Here is a 21,405-nt window from a genome sequence, read left to right on the forward strand (position 1 = left end):
GAACATTGCTGCTATAACAGCCTCCACTCTTCTGGGAAGGCTTTCCACTAGATGTTGGAACATTGCTGCTATAACAGCCTCCACTCTTCTGGGAAGGCTTTCCACTAGATGTTGGAACATTGCTGCTATAACAGCCTCCACTCTTCTGGGAAGGCTTTCCACTAGATGTTGGAACATTGCTGCTATAACAGCCTCCACTCTTCTGGGAAGGCTTTCCATTAGATGTTGGAACATTGCTGCGGGGACTTGCTTCCATTCAGCCACAAGAGCATTAGTGAGGTCGGCACTGATGTTGGGTGATTAGGCCTGGCTCGCAGTCGGCATTCCTATTCATTCCATAGGTGTTCAATGAGGTTGAGTTCAGGACTCTGTGCAGGCCAGTCAAGTTCTTCCACACTTATCTCGACAAACCATTTATTTATGGACCTCGCTTTGTGCATGGGGGCATTGTAATTCTGTAACAGGAAAGGGCTTTCCCCAAACTGTTCCCACATAGAATCATCTAGAATGTCATTGTATGCTGTAGCGTCAAGATTTCCCTGCACTGAAACTAAAGGACCTAGCCCAAACCATGAAAAACATGTCTTTAATGTCACCAATCTTTAATGTTGGCACTATGCATTAGAGCAGGTAGTGTTCTCCTGGCGATTCGTCCGTCGGACTGCCAGAGTTTTATACCACTCCAGCCGATGCTTGGCATTGCGCGTGGTGATCTTAGGCTTGTGTGCGGCTGATCGGCCATGGAAACCCATTTCATGAATCTCACGACGAACAGGCCTTCCCCAGGAGGATTGACAGCTCGGTCTGATTGAGGTTGAGCTTGAGGTGGTGGGGTCGACCTCCAAGCTGAGATATCTGCCAGGCACCCAGAGATGCGTGTCGCCACCTGGGATTCAGAAGATGGGAAGGAGAAAAGTAGTTGAGTGTCACCCGAGTAGCAATGATTGGATAGACCATGTGACGATACGACGGAGCTGAGTGACTTGGTGTATAGAGAGAAAAGGAGAGGGTCTAGAACCGAGCCCTGGGGGACACCACTAGTAAGAGCATGTGGTGCAGACAGGTCCTCTCCACGTCACCTGGTAGGAGCGGCCTGCCAGCTAGGATGCAATCCATGAGTGTTTCAGAGCCTGAGACGCCCAGCCCTGAGAGGGTGGAGAGGAGGATCTGATAGAGCCTGAGACGCCCAGCCCGTGGGGGTGGAGAGGAGGATCTGATAGAGCCTGAGACGCCCAGCCCCGAGGGGTTGGAGAGGGGGATCTGATGGTTCACTGTGTCGGAAGGCAGTGGATAGATCAACGAGGATGAGAACAGAGTAGAGAGAGTCAGCATTGGCAGTGCGGAGAGCCTCCTTGACACAGAGGGCCGCAGTCTCGGTTGAATGACCCCTTTAAAGCCTGACTGGTTAGGATCAAGAAGATCGTTTTTGAGAGAGATAACGAGAGAGTTGGTCATAGACAGCACACTCAAGTGTTTTGGAAAGAAAAGAAAGAAGGGATACCTGTCTGTAGTTTTTGGACGTCAGATGAGTCAAGTGTTAGTGTTGGTTTCTTGAGGAGGGCAGCAACTCGGGCCATTTTGAAGCCAGAGGAGACACAGCCAGCTGTCAGGGATGAGTTGATGAGGGACGTGAGGAATGGGAGAAGGTCTCCAGAGATGGTCTGGAGGAAGGGAGGAGAGGGTGGAGTCGAGTGGGCAGGTTGTCGGGGCGACCAGACCTCACTACTCGGGAAGAGGTCAAGGCGTAGTGTAGTTCTGTGTAGTGGGACCAGTGTGAGAGGAACCCGTGGTTGTCAGTATGTGTATGTGAAGTACGATGAAAGATGGAATAAATGTTTCTCTTAATATTAGCTGCCAGTCTGTTGGCAGGAGTTGTCCGTAAACGCTGACTGAGACACGGTTAGGGCAGCAGGTAGCCTAGTGGTGAAGAGAGTTGGGCCAGTAAACAAAAGATCTCTGGTTTGAATCCCTGAGGAGACTATGTGAAAAATCTGCCCGATGTGCCCTTCAGCAAAGTACTTAACCCTAATTGCTTCTGTAAATTGCTCTGGAGAAGAGTGCCTGCTAAATTACAACAAAAATGTGAGAGAAAAATACGCACACACACCAGTACTTCCTGTAACCCTGATTGATTTTAGGTTCCTCTTGTTAAGGCGCTTCATCCCACATTAAGGTCAGCGGGAGTTAGGGAATGAACCATCAGAACGATGTGTGTGTTGGAGCGTGTGCCGACTCTCTAGTGCGTGTGTTTGTGGTATGTGTGTGTGTGTATGTGTGTGTGTGTTGGCGTGGAAACATGCCCCAGGATTAGCATGAAGCGATCTGACATCTGTGGCTGAAACAAAAGCTCTATTACTATTCTACTGTATTATTATACTACTATATTACTATACTACTATATTACTATACTATTGTATTACAGTACTACTGTATTACTATACTACTGTATTATTATACTACTGTATTACTATACTACTGTAGTACTATACTACTGTATTATTATACTACTGTATTACTACACTACTGTATTACTACACTACAGTATTACAATACTACTATATTACTGTATTACTATATTACTGTATTACTATACTATTGTATTACAATACTACTGTATTACAATACTACTGTATTACTATACTACTGTATTACTATACTACTGTATTATTATACAACTGTATTACTATGCTACTATATTGCTGTACTACTGTATTATTATACGACTGTATTATTATACTACTGTATTACCATACTACGGTATTACCATACTACTGTATTATTATACTACTGTGTTACTATACTACTCTATTACTATACTACTCTATTACTATACTACTGTATTGTACTATGTTACTATACTACTATATTGCTGTACTACTGTATTACTATACTACTGTATTGTTATACTACTGTATTACTATACTACTCTATTACTATACTACTTTACTGTACTATGTTACTTTACTACTATCTTGCTGTACTACTCTATTACTATACCACCATATTAATGTACTACTGTATTACTATAGTACTCTATTACTATTCTACTATATTACTATACTACTTTACTGTGCTATGTTACTATACAACTATACTACTGTACTATTGTATTATTATACTACTGTATTACTATACAACTCTATTACTATTCTACTATATTACTATACTACTGTATTACTATACTACTGTATTATTATACTACTGTATTATTATACTACTATTACTATACTGCTGTATTATTATACTACTATTACTATACTACTATTATTATACTACTGTATTATTATACTACTGCTATTACTATACTGCTGTATTATTATACTACTGTATTATTATACTACTACTATTACTATACTGCTGTATTATTATACTACTGTATTACTACACTACTACTATTACTATACTGCTGTATTATTATACTACTACTATTACTATACTGCTGTATTATTATACTACTGTATTATTATACTACTACTATTACTATACTGCTGTATTATTATACTACTGTATTATTATACTATTACTATACTGCTGTATTATTATACTACTGTATTATTATACTATTACTATACTGCTGTATTATTATACTACTGTATTATTATACTATTACTATACTGCTGTATTATTATACTACTACTAGTATTATACTGTTGTATTATTATACTACTGTATTATTATACTACTACTATTACTATACTGCTGTATTATTATACTGCTGTATTATTATACTACTACTATTACTATACTGCTGTATTGCTATACTACTATATTACTATACTACTATATTACTATACTACTGTATTACTATACCACTTTACTGTACTATGTTACTATACTACTATACTACTGTATTACAATACTACTATTCTACTTTACTGTACTATGCTATTGTACTACTATATTACTATACTACTATATTACTATACTACTATGCTACTTTACTGTACTATGTTACTGTACTACTATATTTCTATACCACTATATTACTATACAACTGTACTATGTTACTGTACTACTATTACTATACTGCTATATTACTATACTACTATGCTACTTTACTGTACTATGTTACTGTACTACTATATTGCTATACTACTATACTACTATGCTACTTTACTGTGCTGTTACTGTAATACTACTGTATTACTATACTACTGTATTACTATACTACTTTACTGTACTGTATTACTATACTACTGTATTACTATGCTGTATTACTATACTACTCTATTACTATACTGTATTACTATACTACTCTATTACTATACTGTATTACTATACTACTTTGCTGTACTGTATTACTATACTACTGTATTACTATACTACTTTACTGTACTGTATTACTATACTACTGTATTACTATACTGTATTACTATACTACTGTGTTACTATACTGTATTACTATACTACTGTATTACTATACTGTATTACTATACTACTTTGCTGTACTGTATTACTATACTACTTTACTGTATTACTGTACTACTTTGCTGTACTGTATTACTATACTACTTTACTGTACTGTATTACTATACTACTTTACTGTACTGCATTACTATACTACTTTACTGTACTGTATTACTATACTACTGTATTACTATACTACTGTATTACTAGGAGGATGAAGAGTGCAGAGAATGATAGAGGAAGAGAGAGGTTGGAAAAGAAGGATAGAGAATAGAGGGAAAGGAGAAAGAGTGAGGTTTGACAGGTTTGTTTGTGTGGGAGAATTCTGTCAGTTCTTTATACTGTCACTGTACCAGCTAGTGATGCAGTCCACGTTGTTTGTTCACCCGCAAATCTGAGGCCCACACCCGACTCTAACCTGCAGGTAGTCAGATAGAAAATGCAGTGTACAGTCAGAGACAGCAGAGCGATTTTTTTTTGAACGGAGTGCAGGATTTATTTTCTGATGTCATTCCTGCCCTAGAAAACGATCATCTCTGCTTCTCTCACGCAGCAGACATTTAGGGACCGGGGAGAAAATGCAATGCCTCAACAATAACAACAAAAACATAAATTTTCAACATTTTCAAATGACATCAGTTTGACCGGTTTTAAGGAAATTAAAATCAGTGATAGTGACCCAACATGTTTTCTGATAAGATTTAATTTCGGCTTGGATGCACATTTTATGACGCTGATGAAGATAGCACCTTTATAGACGGTCCCTAACAAGTATTCATTCTCTCAAAATACTGAAATAAATAAATCGATATTTTCCACTTCTTTTCCTTAGTCAAAATGTACATTTGGTGTTTCATTTTACGGCAGAGTTAATATTATATTAGACTATATGAGAGGTTATAGACCTAGAGTTAATATTATATTAGACTATATGAGAGGTTATAGACCTAGAGTTAATATTATATTAGACTATATGAGAGGTTATAGACCCAGAGTTAATATTATATTAGACTATATGAGAGGTTATAGACCTAGAGTTAATATTATATTAGACTATATGAGAGGTTATAGACCTAGAGTTAATATTATATTAGACTATATGAGAGGTTATAGACCTAGAGTTAATATTATATTAGACTATGTGAGAGGTTATAAACCTAGAGTTAATATTATATTAGACTATATGAGAGGTTATAGACCTATAGTTAATATTATATCAGACTATGTGAGAGGTTATAGACCTAGAGTTAATATTATATTAGACTATGTGAGAGGTTATAGACCTATATGAGAGGTTATAGACCTAGAGTTAATATTATATTAGACTATGTGAGAGGTTATAAACCTAGAGTTAATATTATATTAGACTATGTGAGAGGTTATAGACCTAGAGTTAATATTATATTAGACTATGTGAGAGGTTATAAACCTAGAGTTAATATTATATTAGACTATGTGAGAGGTTATAAACCTAGAGTTAATATTATATTAGACTATGTGAGAGGTTATAAACCTATATGAGAGGTTATAGACCTATATGAGAGGTTATAGACCTAGAGTTAATATTATATTAGACGATATGAGAGGTTATAAACCTAGAGTTAATATTATATTAGACTATATGAGAGGTTATAAACCTAGAGTCTAATATAATATTAACTATGTGAGAGGTTATAAACCTAGAGTTAATATTATATTAGACTATGTGAGAGGTTATAGACCTATATGAGAGGTTATAAACCTAGAGTTAATATTATATTAGACTATGTGAGAGGTTATAAACCTAGAGTTGATATTATATTAGACTATGTGAGAGGTTATAGACCTACAGTCATTGTGCAGATTCAGTTCGGCTGCTGTTCCATCTGAACAGTAGGCTGCTGTTCCCTTGACACACCATTTTGACATCCCCTGTCTTGTGACTCTCAGTTGTGTATAGCGCCTCACAATCATCACACAGCCGGCAACACAATCACCCTCTTTTATCACCTTACCAAGACTTTCCCTAACATTACTGTTCTGGCCCTTACCCCCCATTTCACAGCTTTCGTCTTATTGAATTCAACTCCAACATTGTTCTTTTTTTGCCTCAGTAGATTCGACGTGAACTTGGTGTGTATTTAGCGATTGGTGTTATGCCCTGAAGCTCAGCCTCACGTACTAACTAACGCCAGATAAAAAAATAAACACTTTGTCACTTTGTTCATGACCAGAACCCTGGTATAAACATAGGGCTCTGGTCAAAGTAGTGCACTATATCGAGTATAGGATGCCATTTGGGACACAGCCACAGCCAGGTATGTTCAGATGGAGTGTGTTTATTTCAGCACAGTCATGCGTGGTTATTAGTAGTAGCTGGGCCTGTATTAGAGACCCTGTATTAACAGGCATGCTTGGCAGGTTATCTGTCTGTCATGTGATCAACGCTGAGATAAACGCAGTCAGCGGACGTCCTGTGATGTTTTCATTTGGGACGTATTTAAAATCTAGTTCTGGAACACGGGGTCAGCTGACTCTAACTTGTCATTCCCTGGCAGAGACGATAACACAACAGTAACTACAACACTGACGTCATGGCCGATAACATGGCCAGATTATAGGAGATGTGAGTCTCGCATCACCGTGGTCAAGAGGTCGACATGATTCAGTTCACTGTATATCACCTCGTATATCAAAAGACAAACCAAGTATACAGACACACACACATACCAGGTACAACATTCAAATCATTTTGAAACAACAGATTATGATGTCAACATAGCAACAATTTGTCAGAGCAACAGCAGCTTTTCAAAATGGGAGCTGGTGCCAGTGGGGGCCCTTTGACTAGATACCAGGTGTGACCCTTTGACTAGATACCAGGGGGGCACTTTGACTACAGACCAGGGGGGCCCTTTACATAGATACCAGGGGGGCCTTTGACTAGATACCAGGGGGCCATTTGACTAGATACCAGGGGGCCCTTTGACTACAGACCAGGGGGCCCTTTGACTAGATACCAGGGGGCCTTTGACTAGATACCAGGGGGCCCTTTGACTAGTGTTCCACTTTTCAAAATGTTATTTGACAACATGTGTATTCAGGCTGGAGCATTTTCAATCTGCTCAATCTGGAACAGAATATTGTCACGCACAGATTCACCGACTAGCGGCCAATACATTTGACAGCAGAATCGGCCAATACAATACAGCAGAATCAGGAAGTAAACGCCCACTCTGCTATTCAGATCCCGCCTTCGTTCCGCTTTGATCAACCCTTTTTTTTTTCCTCAGTGTGTTAGCTGGGAAAGCATATCAACTCATGTAGAAATGCCACGATGTTAAAATCATCCACATCTAAATATGATGAGTTTGCGAGATAAGATATATAAGAAGGCCATTAGAAATGCCAGACGGGCTCATTTTACAAACTAGATCACTATTAATCAGAATAATTGATTGTTTGATCAATCCTACCCTGCAAAGATCTATGTGGACTTTCCTCCACATCTAAATATGATGTGTTTTCTGCATATTTCAGAGAAGATAAGCAACGTCAGGCTGGGTATCAGTCTAGACCTGATGACAAGTTTGATGATATGAGTCCTAGCCGACCACGCAAAAGGAACTATGGATGTATTTTCCCTGGTTGACACAGACATGCTCAGGAAAGTGATATCACAACGTATGTCTTCTACCTGCCTCCTCCATCCTATCCCCCACCACCTTCTACAAAACTGTTTTTCATTGCACATCTGATGAAGTGCACGCTATTGTTAATCACTTCCTGTTTCAAAAGGCATTTCCCCCACGGCACTATAAACTGCTCTGGTGAAACCCTTTCTGAAGGAAAGTCATCTAGAGTCTTCCAGTTCTTAGAAATGTTCACCTAATCTTCAGCCGGCCATTCTTCAGCCAAATTCTGGAGAAATTGGTGTTCAAACAGCTACAATATGTTTTATGTGCCAACTGTTTTCCATTCTGGTTTTGGTGTCCACCACAGCACAGAGACAGCCTTAGTTCAAGTGATAAATGATCCCAGAGCCAACGCAGATGCCAAACAGCTCTCTGTCCTTGTAATCTTAGATTTAAGTGCTGCATTCGACACTGCTGACCATGATGTCCTTCTGGACAGACTGGAGAGGTGGCTTGGCCTCTCCGGTCCAGTTCTAAATTGGTTTAGGACCTATTAAACCGGGCGAGAGTTTTTTGTCACCCTTGGTGAACATAACTCAGAGAAAATACATATCATGTGGCGTTCTGCGAGGTTCGATTCTGGGTCTGGTATTGTTCCATTTATATATGTTACCCCTTGGCAGTGTTATCAGTCTGGTATTGTTCCATTTATATATGTTACCCCTTGGCAGTGTTATCAGTCTGGTATTGTTCCATTTATATATGTTACCCCTTGGCAGTGTTATCAGTCTGGTATTGTTCCATTTATATATGTTACCCCTTGACAGTGTTATCAGTCTGGTATTGTTCCATTTATATATGTTACCCCTTGGCAGTGTTATCAGTCTGGTATTGTTCCATTTATATATGTTACCCCTTGGCAGTGTTATCAGTCTGGTATTGTTCCATTTATATATGTTACCCCTTGGCAGTGTTATCAGTCTGGTATTGTTCCATTTATATATGTTACCCCTTGGCAGTGTTATCAGTCTGGTATTGTTCCATTTATATATGTTACCCCTTGGCAGTGTTATCAGTCTGGTATTGTTCCATTATATATGTTACCCCTTGGCAGTGTTATCAGTCTGGTATTGTTCCATTATATATGTTACCCCTTGGCAGTGTTATCAGTCTGGTATTGTTCCATTTATATATGTTACCCCTTGACAGTGTTATCAGTCTGGTATTGTTCCATTATATATGTTACCCCTTGGCAGTGTTATCAGTCTGGTATTGTTCCATTTATATATGTTACCCCTTGGCAGTGTTATCAGTCTGGTATTGTTCCATTTATATATGTTACCCCTTGGCAGTGTTATCAGTCTGGTATTGTTCCATTTATATATGTTACCCCTTGGCAGTGTTATCAGTCTGGTATTGTTCCATTTATATATGTTACCTCTTGGCAGTGTTATCAGTCTGGTATTGTTCCATTTATATATGTTACCCCTTGGCAGTGTTATCAGTCTGGTATTGTTCCATTTATATATGTTACCCCTTGGCAGTGTTATCAGTCTGGTATTGTTCCATTTATATATGTTACCCCTTGGCAGTGTTATCAGTCTGGTATTGTTCCATTTATATATGTTACCCCTTGGCAGTGTTATCAGTCTGGTATTGTTCCATTTATATATGTTACCCCTTGGCAGTGTTATCAGTCTGGTATTGTTCCATTTATATATGTTACCCCTTGGCAGTGTTATCAGTCTGGTATTGTTCCATTTATATATGTTACCCCTTGGCAGTGTTATCAGTCTGGTATTGTTCCATTTATATATGTTACCCCTTGGCAGTGTTATCAGTCTGGTATTGTTCCATTTATATATGTTACCCCTTGGCAGTGTTATCAGTCTGGTATTGTTCCATTTATATATGTTACCTCTTGGCAGTGTTATCAGTCTGGTATTGTTCCATTTATATATGTTACCTCTTGGCAGTGTTATCAGTCTGGTATTGTTCCATTTATATATGTTACCCCTTGGCAGCGTTATCAGAAAACACAGCATTGATTTTCACTGCTACGTAGACGATACACAACTTTACATTTCTGTGTCACCAGAGGATTGTAGATCCACAGATAAATTATTAGTGTCACGTTCGTTATAAGGATCGGACCAAGGCACAGCGTGGTATGCGTACATTCTTTATTATATTAAGAATAAACACTGAACAAACTAACCAAAATAACAAAACGACACGTGAGGCAAAACAAATGAGTGCTGACAGGCAACTACACATAGGACAAGAACCCACAAACACCAAAAGGAAATGGCTACCTAAATATGATCCCCAATCAGAGACAACGATAAACAGCTGTCTCTGATTGGGAACCATACCAGGCCAACATAGAAATACAAAAACCCCTCGACTTACAAAATCCTAGACAATACCCCCCCCAAAGGTGCAGACTCCCGGCCGCAAACCTAAACCTACCTATAGGGGAGGGTCTGGGTGGGCATCTAACCTCGGTGGCGGCTCTGGTTCTGGACGCCGCCCCCCCTTCTTTACGCTGATCCCGCCGCCTTTGTAGAACCGAACCGTGGATCATCGACGGAGACCGCGAACTGGGGACCGTTGCTGGAGGCCCCGAACTGGGGACCGTTGCTGGAGGCCCCGAACTGGGGACCGTTTCTGGAGGCCCCGAACTGGGGACCGTTGCTGGAGGCCCCGAACTGGGGACCGTTGCTGGAGGCCCCGAACTGGGGACCGTTTCTGGAGGCCCCGGACTGGGGACTGTCGCTGGAGTCCCCGGACTGGGAACTGTCGCCGGAAGCTCTGGACTGTGGCAGCGCACTGGATACCTGGTGCGTGGTGCCGGCACTGGTGGTACCGGGCTGGTGACACGCACCTCAGTGCGGGAAGGAGACACAGGACATACTGAACTGTGGAGGCGCACTGGAGATCTGATGTAGAGCTGGCACAATGCGTCCTGGCTCGAACTGGAGACACCGTGCGTATTTCTGCATAATATGGTGGGGGTTGGAGCTGTTTTAGAAGCCTCTTGGACCTAGACTTGGTGCTCCGGTACCGCTTGCCGTGTGGTAGCAGAGAGAACAGTCTATGACTAGGGTGGCGGGAGTATTTGACCATTTTTAGGGCCTTCCTCTGACACCACCTGGTATAGAGGTCAGGATGGCAGGAAGCTTGACCCCGGTGATGTACTGGGCCGTACAAACTATCCTCTGTAGTGTCTTGCGGTCGGAGGCTGAGCTGTTGCCATACCGGGCAGTGATGCAACCAGTCAGGATTGTAGTTAAGGGTGGTAGTTAAGGGTGGTAGTTAAGGGTGGTAGTTAAGGTGGTGGTTAAGGGTGATAGTTAAGCGTTTTAGTTAAGGGTTGTAGTTAAGGTAGTTAGGGGTGGTAGTTAAGGGTGGTAGTTAAGGGTTTTAGTTAAGGGTTGTAGTTAAGGTGGTGGTTAAAGGTGATAGTTAGTGTGGTAGTTAAGGTGGTGGTTAAGGGTGATAGTTAGGGTGGTAGTTAAGGTGGTGGTTAAGGGTGATAGTTAACGGTTTTAGTTAAGGGTGGTGGTTAAGGGTGGTAGTTAAAGTGGTGTATAGTAGACTATGATAACTTGTTGATAGAAATACATACCTTCATTACAATGTTGAGTCTACATTGTCAAGATGATAATTCTTAGTTCTCCATTCCAGACAAATGAAACAGCAGTGGATAGCTGAGCTCTGTTCTACTAATCTAGACAGGAGCAGTGGATAGCAGATAGCTGAGCTCTGTTCTACTAATCTAGACAGGAGCAGTGGATAGCTGAGCTCTGTTCTACTAATCTAGACAGGAGCAGTGGATAGCAGATAGCTGAGCTCTGTTCTACTAATCTAGACAGGAGCAGTGGATAGCAGATAGCTGAGCTCTGTTCTACTAATCTAGACAGGAGCAGTGGATAGCAGATAGCTGAGCTCTGTTCTACTAATCTAGACAGGAGCAGTGGATAGCTGAGCTCTGTTCTACTAATCTAGACAGGAGCGTGTGCGTGTGTGTGCGTGCGTGTGTGTGTTTCCGTGTGTGTGTGCGTGTGTGTGTGTGTGCGTGCGTATGTGCGTGCGTGCGTGTGTGTGTGTGTGTGTGTGTCTATAGCTATGTATCTGTGTGTTGTTTTCACCACCACCAGATGAATGATTGATCAAATCAAATCAAAGGTTCATACCTGTTAATTGTAATGGGGTCTCTGTTACTGCACCCCACGACACCCTCTAATATTTCATACACATGGTGGTTTCATATTGCATGTAAGAGTGTATTAATTGAATCAACATGAGTTGTGTCTCTGTCTGTCTCCCCTATAGGTCCTGACTATATCAAGCAGGCATTCATGGAGGCAGTAGATCCTGCTGAAGAGAAGAAGGAGGACAACCCCACCAGCACCGCCCAGACCCCCGGGCCCACCCCTCCTCCATCGCCCCACAGCAAGAAGAGACCGCACAGCAACAGCGTCTCCACCTCCGCCTCCTGCAAGATCAGTAAGGACGAATCATCACACAGTCGCAATGCCAGCAAGGACGAATCATCACACAGTCGCAAGGCCAGCAAGGACGAATCATCACACAGTCGCAAGGCCAGCAAGGACGAATCATCACACAGTCGTAAGGCCAGCAAAGAGGAGAAGCCGGGCCTTAAGATTAGCAAGGAGGAGCGGTCGAGCAGAAAGTTGAGTAAAGAGGAGAGGGTCTCCGTCGCTGCCGAGCCTTCAAGAGCTGCTGCTCCCTCTTCCCAGATGAGATACGAGGAGGCTCCAGCCAGACCCCCCAAGGCCCCGGAGCCCGGCCCCACCAACGCACCACCTCCCCAGGCTGCTGCTCCGCAGACGGTGGTGGGTTCTGTTAATGGAGTGGGACAACTCCACTCCCAGTACCATAGCTACTACGTCAAAGCCCCCTCCAGGGGACCCCTGCCCCCGGAACCTGAGCCTGAGGAGGACGAGGAGCCCAGTCAACTGACCCTGGCACGGATGGCCCCGCCAACCCCCAAGCCGACGCCCACCAGCGAACCGTGCAAACTCAGGAAGCAGGATTCGCTAAAACCAAAGAGCCTGGCAGAGACCAAGAAGGCCAGTATGGAGATGGCTGAGGGGAATGAGGAAGAGCATGTAAGTATACAGCGTCTCATAGTGGGAGAGCTGATCTAAGATCAGCCTTTTAGATCATAATGAATCAGATTACATGGAGAGGAGGGGACTGATCCTAGATCATAATGATTCAGATTACATGGAGAGGAGGGGACTGATCCTAGATCATAATGAATCAGATTACATGGAGAGGAGGACCTGATCCGAGATCATAATGAATCAGATTACATGGAGAAGATGGGGGGGACTGGTCCTAGATCATAATGAATCAGATTACATGGAGAGGAGGGGACTGATCCTAGATCATAATGATTCAGATTACATGGAGAGGAGGACCTGATCCTAGATCATAATGAATCAGATTACATGGAGAGGAGGACCTGATCCTAGATCATAATGAATTACATGGATAATGATAATTATGTAATTATTGATAATGATAATTATGTAATTATCATTACATAATGATTACATGGAGAGGGGCAGGGGGCCTGATCCTAGATGCTTGATACATACGGCCCAGGCAGAGGAGAGAGAGAAAGGTGGAAAGGCAATAGCTACCCCTACCTAATCACCAAGCTACGCCATAGCTACCCCTACCTAATCACCAAGCTACCCCATAGCTACCCCTACCTAATCACCAAGCTACGCCATAGCTACCCCTACCTAATCACCAAGCTACGCCATAGCTACCCCTACCTAGTCACCAAGCTACCCCATAGTTACCCCTACCTAATCACCGAGCTAACCCATAGCAACCCCTACCTAATCACCAAGCAACCCCATAGTTACCCCTACCTAATCACCAAGTTACCCCATAGTTACCCCTACCTAATCACCAAGCTACCCCATAGATATCCCTACCTAATCACAAAGCTACCCCATAGCTACCCCTACCTAATCATGAAGCTACCCCATAGTTACCCCTACCTAATCACCAAGCTACCCCTACCTAATCACAAAGCTACCCCATAGCTACCCCTACCTAATCACGAAGCTACCCCATAGTTACCCCTACTTAATCACCAAGCTACCCCTAGCTAATCACAAAGCTACCCCATAGCTACCCCTAACGAATCACAAAGCTACCCCATAGTTACCCCTACCTAATCACCAAGCTACCCCTACCTAATCACCAAGCTACCCCATAGTTACCCCTACCTAATCAACAAGCTACCCCATAGCTACCCCTACCTAATCACCAAGCTACCCCATAGTTACCCCTACCTAATCACCAAGCTACCCCATAGCTACCCCTACCTAATCACAAAGCTACCCCATAGCCACCCATACCTAATCACCAAGCTACCCCATAGCAACCCCTACCTAATCACCAAGCTACCCCTACCTAATCACCAAGCTACCCCATAGTTACCCCTACCTAATCACAAAGCTACCCCATAGCCACCCATTCCTAATCACCAAGCTACCCCATAGCTACCCCTACCTAATCACCGAGCTACCCCATAGCAACCCCTACCTAATCACCAAGCTACCCCATAGCCACCCATACCTAATCACCAAGCTACCCCTACCTAATCACCAACCTACCCCATGGTTACCACTACCTAATCACCAAGCTACCCCATAGTTACCTCTACCTAATCACCAAGCTACCCCATAGCTACCACTACCTAAGCACCAAGCTACCCCATAGTTACCCCTACCTAATCACCAAGCTACCCCATAGTTACCCCTACCTAATCACCAAGCTACCCCATAGCTACCCCTACCTAATCACCAAGCTACCCCATAGTTACCTCTACCTAATCACAAAGCTACCCCATAGTTACCCCTACCTAAGCACCAAGTTACCCCATAGTTACCCCTACCTAATCACCAAGCTACCCCATAGCCACCCATACCTAATCACCAAGCTACCCCTACCTAATCACCAACCTACCCCATGGTTACCACTACCTAATCACCAAGCTACCCCATAGTTACCTCTACCTAATCACCAAGCTACCCCATAGCTACCCCTACCTAAGCACCAAGCTACCCCATAGTTACCCCTACCTAATCACCAAGCTTCCCCATAGTTACCCCTACCTAATCACCAAGCTACCCCATAGCTACCCCTACCTAATCACCAAGCTACCCATAGCTACCCCTACCTAATCACCAAGCTACCCCTACCTAATCACAAATCTACCCCATAGCTACCCTTACCTAATCACGAAGCTACCCCATAGTTACCCCTACCTAATCACCAAGCTACCCCATAGCTACCCCTACCTAATCACCAAGCTACCCCATAGCTACCCCTACCTAATCACCAAGCTACCCCTACCTAATCACAAAGCTACCCCATAGCTACCCCTACCTAATCACCAAGCAACCCCATAGTTACCCCTACCTAATCACCAAGCTACCCCATAGCCACCCATACCTAATCACCAAGCTACCCCTACCTAATCACCAACCTACCCCATGGTTACCCCTAGCTAATCAAAAAGCTACCCCATAGCTACCCCTAACGAATCACGAAGCTACCCCATAGTTACCCCTACCTAATCACCAAGCTACCCCATAGCTACCCCTACCTAAGCACCAAGCTACCCCATAGTTACCCCTACCTAATCACCAAGCTTCCCCATAGTTACCCCTACCTAATCACCAAGCTACCCCATAGCTACCCCTACCTAATCACCAAGCTACCCCATAGCTACCCCTACCTAATCACCAAGCTACCCCTACCTAATCACCAAGCTACCCCATAGCTACCCCTACCTAATCACCAAGCTACCCCATAGCTACCCCTACCTAATCACCAAGCTACCCCTACCTAATCACAAAGCTACCCCATAGCTACCCTTACCTAATCACGAAGCTACCCCATAGCTACCCCTACCTAATCACCAACCTACCCCATAGCTACCCCTACCTAATCACCAAGCTACCCATACCTAATCACAAAGCTACCCCATAGCTACCCCTACCTAATCACCAAGCAACCCCATAGTTACCCCTACCTAATCACCAAGCTACCCCATAGCCACCCATACCTAATCACCAAGCTACCCCTACCTAATCACCAACCTACCCCATGGTTACCCCTAGCTAATCACAAAGCTACCCCATAGCTACCCCTAACGAATCACGAAGCTACCCCATAGTTACCCCTACCTAATCACCAAGCTACCCCATAGCTACCCCTACCTAATCACCAAGCTACCCCATAGCTACCCCTACCTAATCACCAAGCTACCCCTACCTAATCACCAAGCTACCCCATAGTTACCCCTAACTAATCACCAAGCTACCCTATAGTTATCCCTACCTAATCACCAAGCTACCCCTACCTAATCACCAAGCTACCCCATAGTTACCCCTAACTAATCACCAAGCTACCCCATAGCTACCCCTACCTAATCACCAAGCTACCCTATAGTTATCCCTAATCACCAAGCTACCCCATAGCTACCCCTACCTAATCACCAAGCTACCCCATAGTTACCCCTAACTAATCACCAAGCTACCCCATAGCTACCCCTACCTAATCACCAAGCTACCCTATAGTTATCCCTAATCACCAAGCTACCGCTACCTAATCACCAAGCTACCCCTTGCTGATCACCAAGCTACCCCATAGTTACCTCAGTAAACAAAATCCTGTCTCCATCACTGAGTGTGTTGCGATAGTTAGACATAAGGCTGCATTGAAATTATTGTTATTTATATCATTATTTGTTTATCTATAGGGAGTGAACAATTATTTATCTTATTCCTGTTAAAGTCCCGACTGTAAAGAGATGATTTGCATAATTAACTATTATTTATCTTATTCCTGTTAAAGTCCCGACTGTAAAGAGATGATTTGAATAATTAACTATTATTTATCTTATTCCTGTTAAAGTCCCGACTGTAAAGAGATGATTTGCATAATTAACTATTATTTATCTTATTCCTGTTAAAGTCCCGACTGTAAAGAGATGATTTGCATAATTAACTATTATTTATCTTATTCCTGTTAAAGTCCCGACTGTAAAGAGATGATTTGCATAATTAACTATTATTTATCTTATTCCTGTTAAAGTCCCGACTGTAAAGAGATGATTTGCATAATTATGGGATGTGTCAGTTGAGTGTTCTCTCTCCTAACTCTCCTTTACGTTGTCTTGCAGGCTCCTAACTCTATCCTGGTTGCTATGGTGATGCTGTTGAATATCGGCCTAGCGATCATATTTGTTCACTTCCTGACATGATGGTCCTGTTTCTCAGGTAACCTCCGTTTAAAGTTGTAGTTTTTCTAAAAATCGAAATGACCATACAACATGTTTGTTACTTCCCTTCCCAGTCCAATCAGTTAATAACTAATCAATGATACCCCATCTCAACTGTGTTTGACCCCCTCAGTGATGCCATGGCAACCGGTGCCGGCCCATCAAAATTCTAAATGGCGGCAGTCAGACTCGGGGTGAGGCCGCAGGAGCTTGGGAAACAGCTGTGTGACATAGGAGAGAAACAGGAGAGGCAGGAGAGAAGGACCTGCAGCCTGTCCTGGGTCGTCCACAGCCCTGCCTGATCATAATACTCTCCTCTGGAGCCTGTGGAAGAACAAACTGACATGTCTGAGAGAGATAGTAAAAACACTACAACAGAAAATGTAAACACACACACACACCACACACACACACACACACACACACACACACACACCACACACACACCACACACACACACACACACACACACACACACACACACAGGACAAAATTAAGTAATTGAAACACACGTCTGCTGACCCAAGCAGTGAGCTCTATGCTCTGCTCGTGCATGGACACTCCTTCTGTCTGTCCTTCTGTCCTGTCTTTCTGTCCTGTTTCTGTCTGTCCTTCTGTCTGTCCTGTTTCTGTCCTGTTTCTGTCTGTCCTTCTGTCCTGTTTCTGTCTGTCCTTCTGTCCTTCTGTCTGTTCTTCTGTCTATCCTCTGTCCTGTTTCTGTCTGTCCTTCTGTCCTGTTTCTGTCTGTCCTTCTGTTTATCCTCTGTCCTGTTTCTGTCTATCCTTCTGTCTGTCCTTCTGTCCTGTTTCTGTCTGTCCTTCTGTTTATCCTCTGTCCTGTTTCTGTCTGTCCTTCTGTCCTGTCTTTCTGTCCTGTTTCTGTCTGTCCTTCTATCTATCCTCTGTCCTTCTGTCCTGTTTCTGTCTGTCCTTCTGTCCTTCTGTCTGTCCTTCCTTCTGTCTATCCTCTGTCCTGTTTCTGTCTGTCCTTCTGTCTGTCCTTCTGTCCTTCTGTCCTTCTGTCTGTCCTTCCTTCTGTCTATCCTCTGTCCTGTTTCTGTCTGTCCTTCTATCTATCCTCTGTCCTTCTGTCCTGTTTCTGTCTGTCCTTCTGTCCTTCTGTCTGTCCTTCCTTCTGTCTATCCTCTGTCCTGTTTCTGTCTGTCCTTCTATCTATCCTCTGTCCTTCTGTCCTGTTTCTGTCTGTCCTTCTGTCCTTCTGTCTGTCCTTCCTTCTGTCTATCCTCTGTCCTGTTTCTGTCTGTCCTTCTGTCTGTCCTTCTGTCCTTCCTTCTGTCTATCCTCTGTCCTGTTTCTGTCTGTCCTTCTATCTGTCTTTCTGTCCTGTCTTTCTGTCCTGTTTCTGTCTGTCCTTCTGTCTGTCTGTCCTTCTGTCTGTCCTACCAGGGACACAGAGGGACTGACTGACTTTAACTGGGCCAGTGTGGAGAAGCGCTTTTAGTTGACAGAAGCTAACAGCTGCCTTACTGTTTGACCCTCTGACGTTTTGATAGGGAGAAGTGAGCACAGCGAGGCCAGAGGACTGTTGCAGAGAGGTGCGCGTTCCAATGTTCCCACATTCTGAGTTCTGAGGCTCTAAGGTTCTAGTGCTCTAAGGTTCTAGTGCTCTAAGGTTCTAGTGTCCTGAGATTTTAAGGTTCTGGTGTTCTAAGGTTCTGGTGTTCTAGTGCTCTAAGGTGCTAGTGCTCTGAGGTTCTAAGGTTCTAGTGCTCTAAGGATCTAGTCCTCAAAGGTTCTAGTGCTCTGAGGTTCTAGTGCTCTGAGTTTCTAGTGCTCTAAGGCTCTATGGTTGTAGTGTTCTGAGGTTCTAGTGTTCTAAGGTTCTAGGGTTCTAAGGATTTAGTGTTCTGAGGTTATAAGGTTCTAGTGATCAGAGGTTATAACCAGCCCTTGCTGCAGGAAAGCAGATGTACTGTACATTAGCCATCAGTCTTACTCTGTTAACCAATTAGCATCAATCTCAGCTCCCTCGAGGCTTTGACACACTCCCAGTACATGGTAGTGTTTTGATGACATTGTGGTTTTTTGTTATGGCTTTAGGGCTTGAATTAGATCCGCTTTTGCTAACGTCCGCGTTTGTTTTGACGGGGTCAGGGGTGGAACTGCATTAGAGCTGTCAAATCCACAAGTGGCTCCCGGCATTATACCTAAAGCGGACATTGCCATTGGCTGCACAGAGTCGCATTAACAGAAATCCCATGCAGCCTGTAAATTCAAACACTGGAATATGAGATGTAATCTACACCTCTGTTAGGATGATAGAAACCCTCGTTATTTAGTTCAATGATTTTTCTATTTGAGCGTCATTATTTCTATAGAGCCACACTTTCTCCCTCTGAACTTCTAACATCAGTGGAAATGGGTGTGGCTTCATGACAATTATCAAGAGCAGCTGTTCACCGATTTGACAGCTCCAACGCAGTTCCACCCCTGACACGGCCAAAACATCAGCTATGTGGGCGTCGGCTGTCGCCGGTTAACACCTGATTGAGTCTAGGCCTTCGTTTCAGGTGTTTTTGTTGGTTACCTGCAGTCGTAGACGTGTAGTTAACAAAAAAAAGTGGCCTACTACTGATCGTCTTTGACAAGAGTCTTTTTATTTTGGTATCATGAATGAACATCGTAACGATTTTATTCCTTCATAATGAGAAAATTATATCCTAATTTTATTAAATGTGCAATATGATTTATTTTTTTAAAGACGGATTATATATTTTGACAACAGAGGGTCTAGTCTATTGAGGATTTTAACTGTTTTAAAACATCTGCTTCTGTTATTTTATCATACAACAGGAAAGATGACCTGAATAGATAGGGCAGGAAGATTAACAGTAGGATTTGAGGAAGGAAGACACACTGTAGCCAGCCTTAGCTCTATATGACTGAAGGATGAAAAGTCTTATAAATGATGTCATTTTTTGAATCCAAAAGATTAACTGTTAATATCAGACAATTGTGTATGGGATTTACTTTGATTCTTCTTCTCTGCTTTCAATGTTAAAACCACTTAGCTGTAAAGAGGAAGTAAAGCAGTTGGCTGAGTTTAGTCAATAAAACCCTGTTGTTATTGTGATAAGGGACTAAAGTCCTCTTGCATGTCAGTGAGACTGATGAGAGTGAACGTCCTGGATTGATTCTCAGTACCAGAATTGATTCTAGAATTGATTCTGTTGATATTTATAACTAGAAATGATTCTATTGATTCTCAGCACTAGAATTGATTCTAGAATTGATTCTGTTGATTCTTATAACTAGAATTGATTCTATTGATTCTCAGAACTAGAATTGATTCTAGAATTGATTATTGATTCTAAGAAGAAAGTTGGTTTAGAATTTATTCAGGTTGATTTCAGGGGGTAATATGGGTACCTATGGTTATGTGGTTAGGAGTGATGCCTTTAAAAAATATTGAACAGTCCTACTGTTTGTTTACCTCAGAAGAATATGAGGAAGAAGGGGGGGCCTCGTTAGGAGACGAAGGACGTGTCTTAATTGTGTTGTGTACGAAGTGACCTGACTGTTGCAATCAAAAAGAGGGGATTTATTAAACGTGACACTACACTGTAAGTGTTAGTCTCTGTTGCAGGAACAGCATGATTTTATTTTAATAAAATACAATAAAAAACAAACAAACAAACAAATGGAGTATGTAATATAAATAACATTTGCTGTTATCCATTTCAAAGATGATTTATTTATTTGTTCATCAGACATGTTTTTGTTTGAAATATTTTGGTCTTTGTGAAAAAGGGAATGAAAAGTGGCAAGATTATTATTATTTTTTTGCAATTTAATTTTTTAGGATCCTACTAGTTTGCATGGCCTATTGATGAAACACTTGATACAAAAGCCAATATGAAGTGCAGTACTCCAAGCCTCTTTTGACAGTGACTGGTCTGTGGATTCTGATTGGTCCTACAGTGTTCATGTCAAGTACAATCCACCACAATAGAGGACATTTAAAGCAAAGAAAAGATTAAACATTTTCTAGCCGTAAAACAAGGCAACTCTACATTGTGT

The 21,405-nt window shown here is 42.4% G+C and overlaps 1 protein-coding gene across 2 annotated transcripts in view; it reads left to right on the forward strand.

Moving 5' to 3' along the window:
* Positions 1–18,026, forward strand: part of LOC112241313 (junctophilin-1) — an 80,904-nt gene extending 62,878 nt beyond the window's left edge. The window contains exons 5-8 of one of the 2 annotated variants that reach the window (XM_042298684.1): positions 12,360–12,562; positions 12,596–13,159; positions 17,266–17,362; positions 17,498–18,026. In XM_042298684.1, the coding sequence (XP_042154618.1) occupies positions 12,360–12,562; positions 12,596–13,159; positions 17,266–17,346 (848 nt within the window). In that variant the 3' untranslated portion in view covers positions 17,347–17,362; positions 17,498–18,026. Of the gene's footprint in view, positions 1–12,359; positions 13,160–17,265; positions 17,363–17,497 lie in introns of both variants that reach the window. The other variant, XM_042298683.1, reaches the window with a different exon arrangement.
* Positions 18,027–21,405: the final 3,379 nt, after the last annotated feature.

The sequence above is a fragment of the Oncorhynchus tshawytscha genome, linkage group LG16 (genome assembly GCF_018296145.1).
Source record: "Oncorhynchus tshawytscha isolate Ot180627B linkage group LG16, Otsh_v2.0, whole genome shotgun sequence".
NCBI classification, from domain to species: domain Eukaryota; kingdom Metazoa; phylum Chordata; class Actinopteri; order Salmoniformes; family Salmonidae; genus Oncorhynchus; species Oncorhynchus tshawytscha.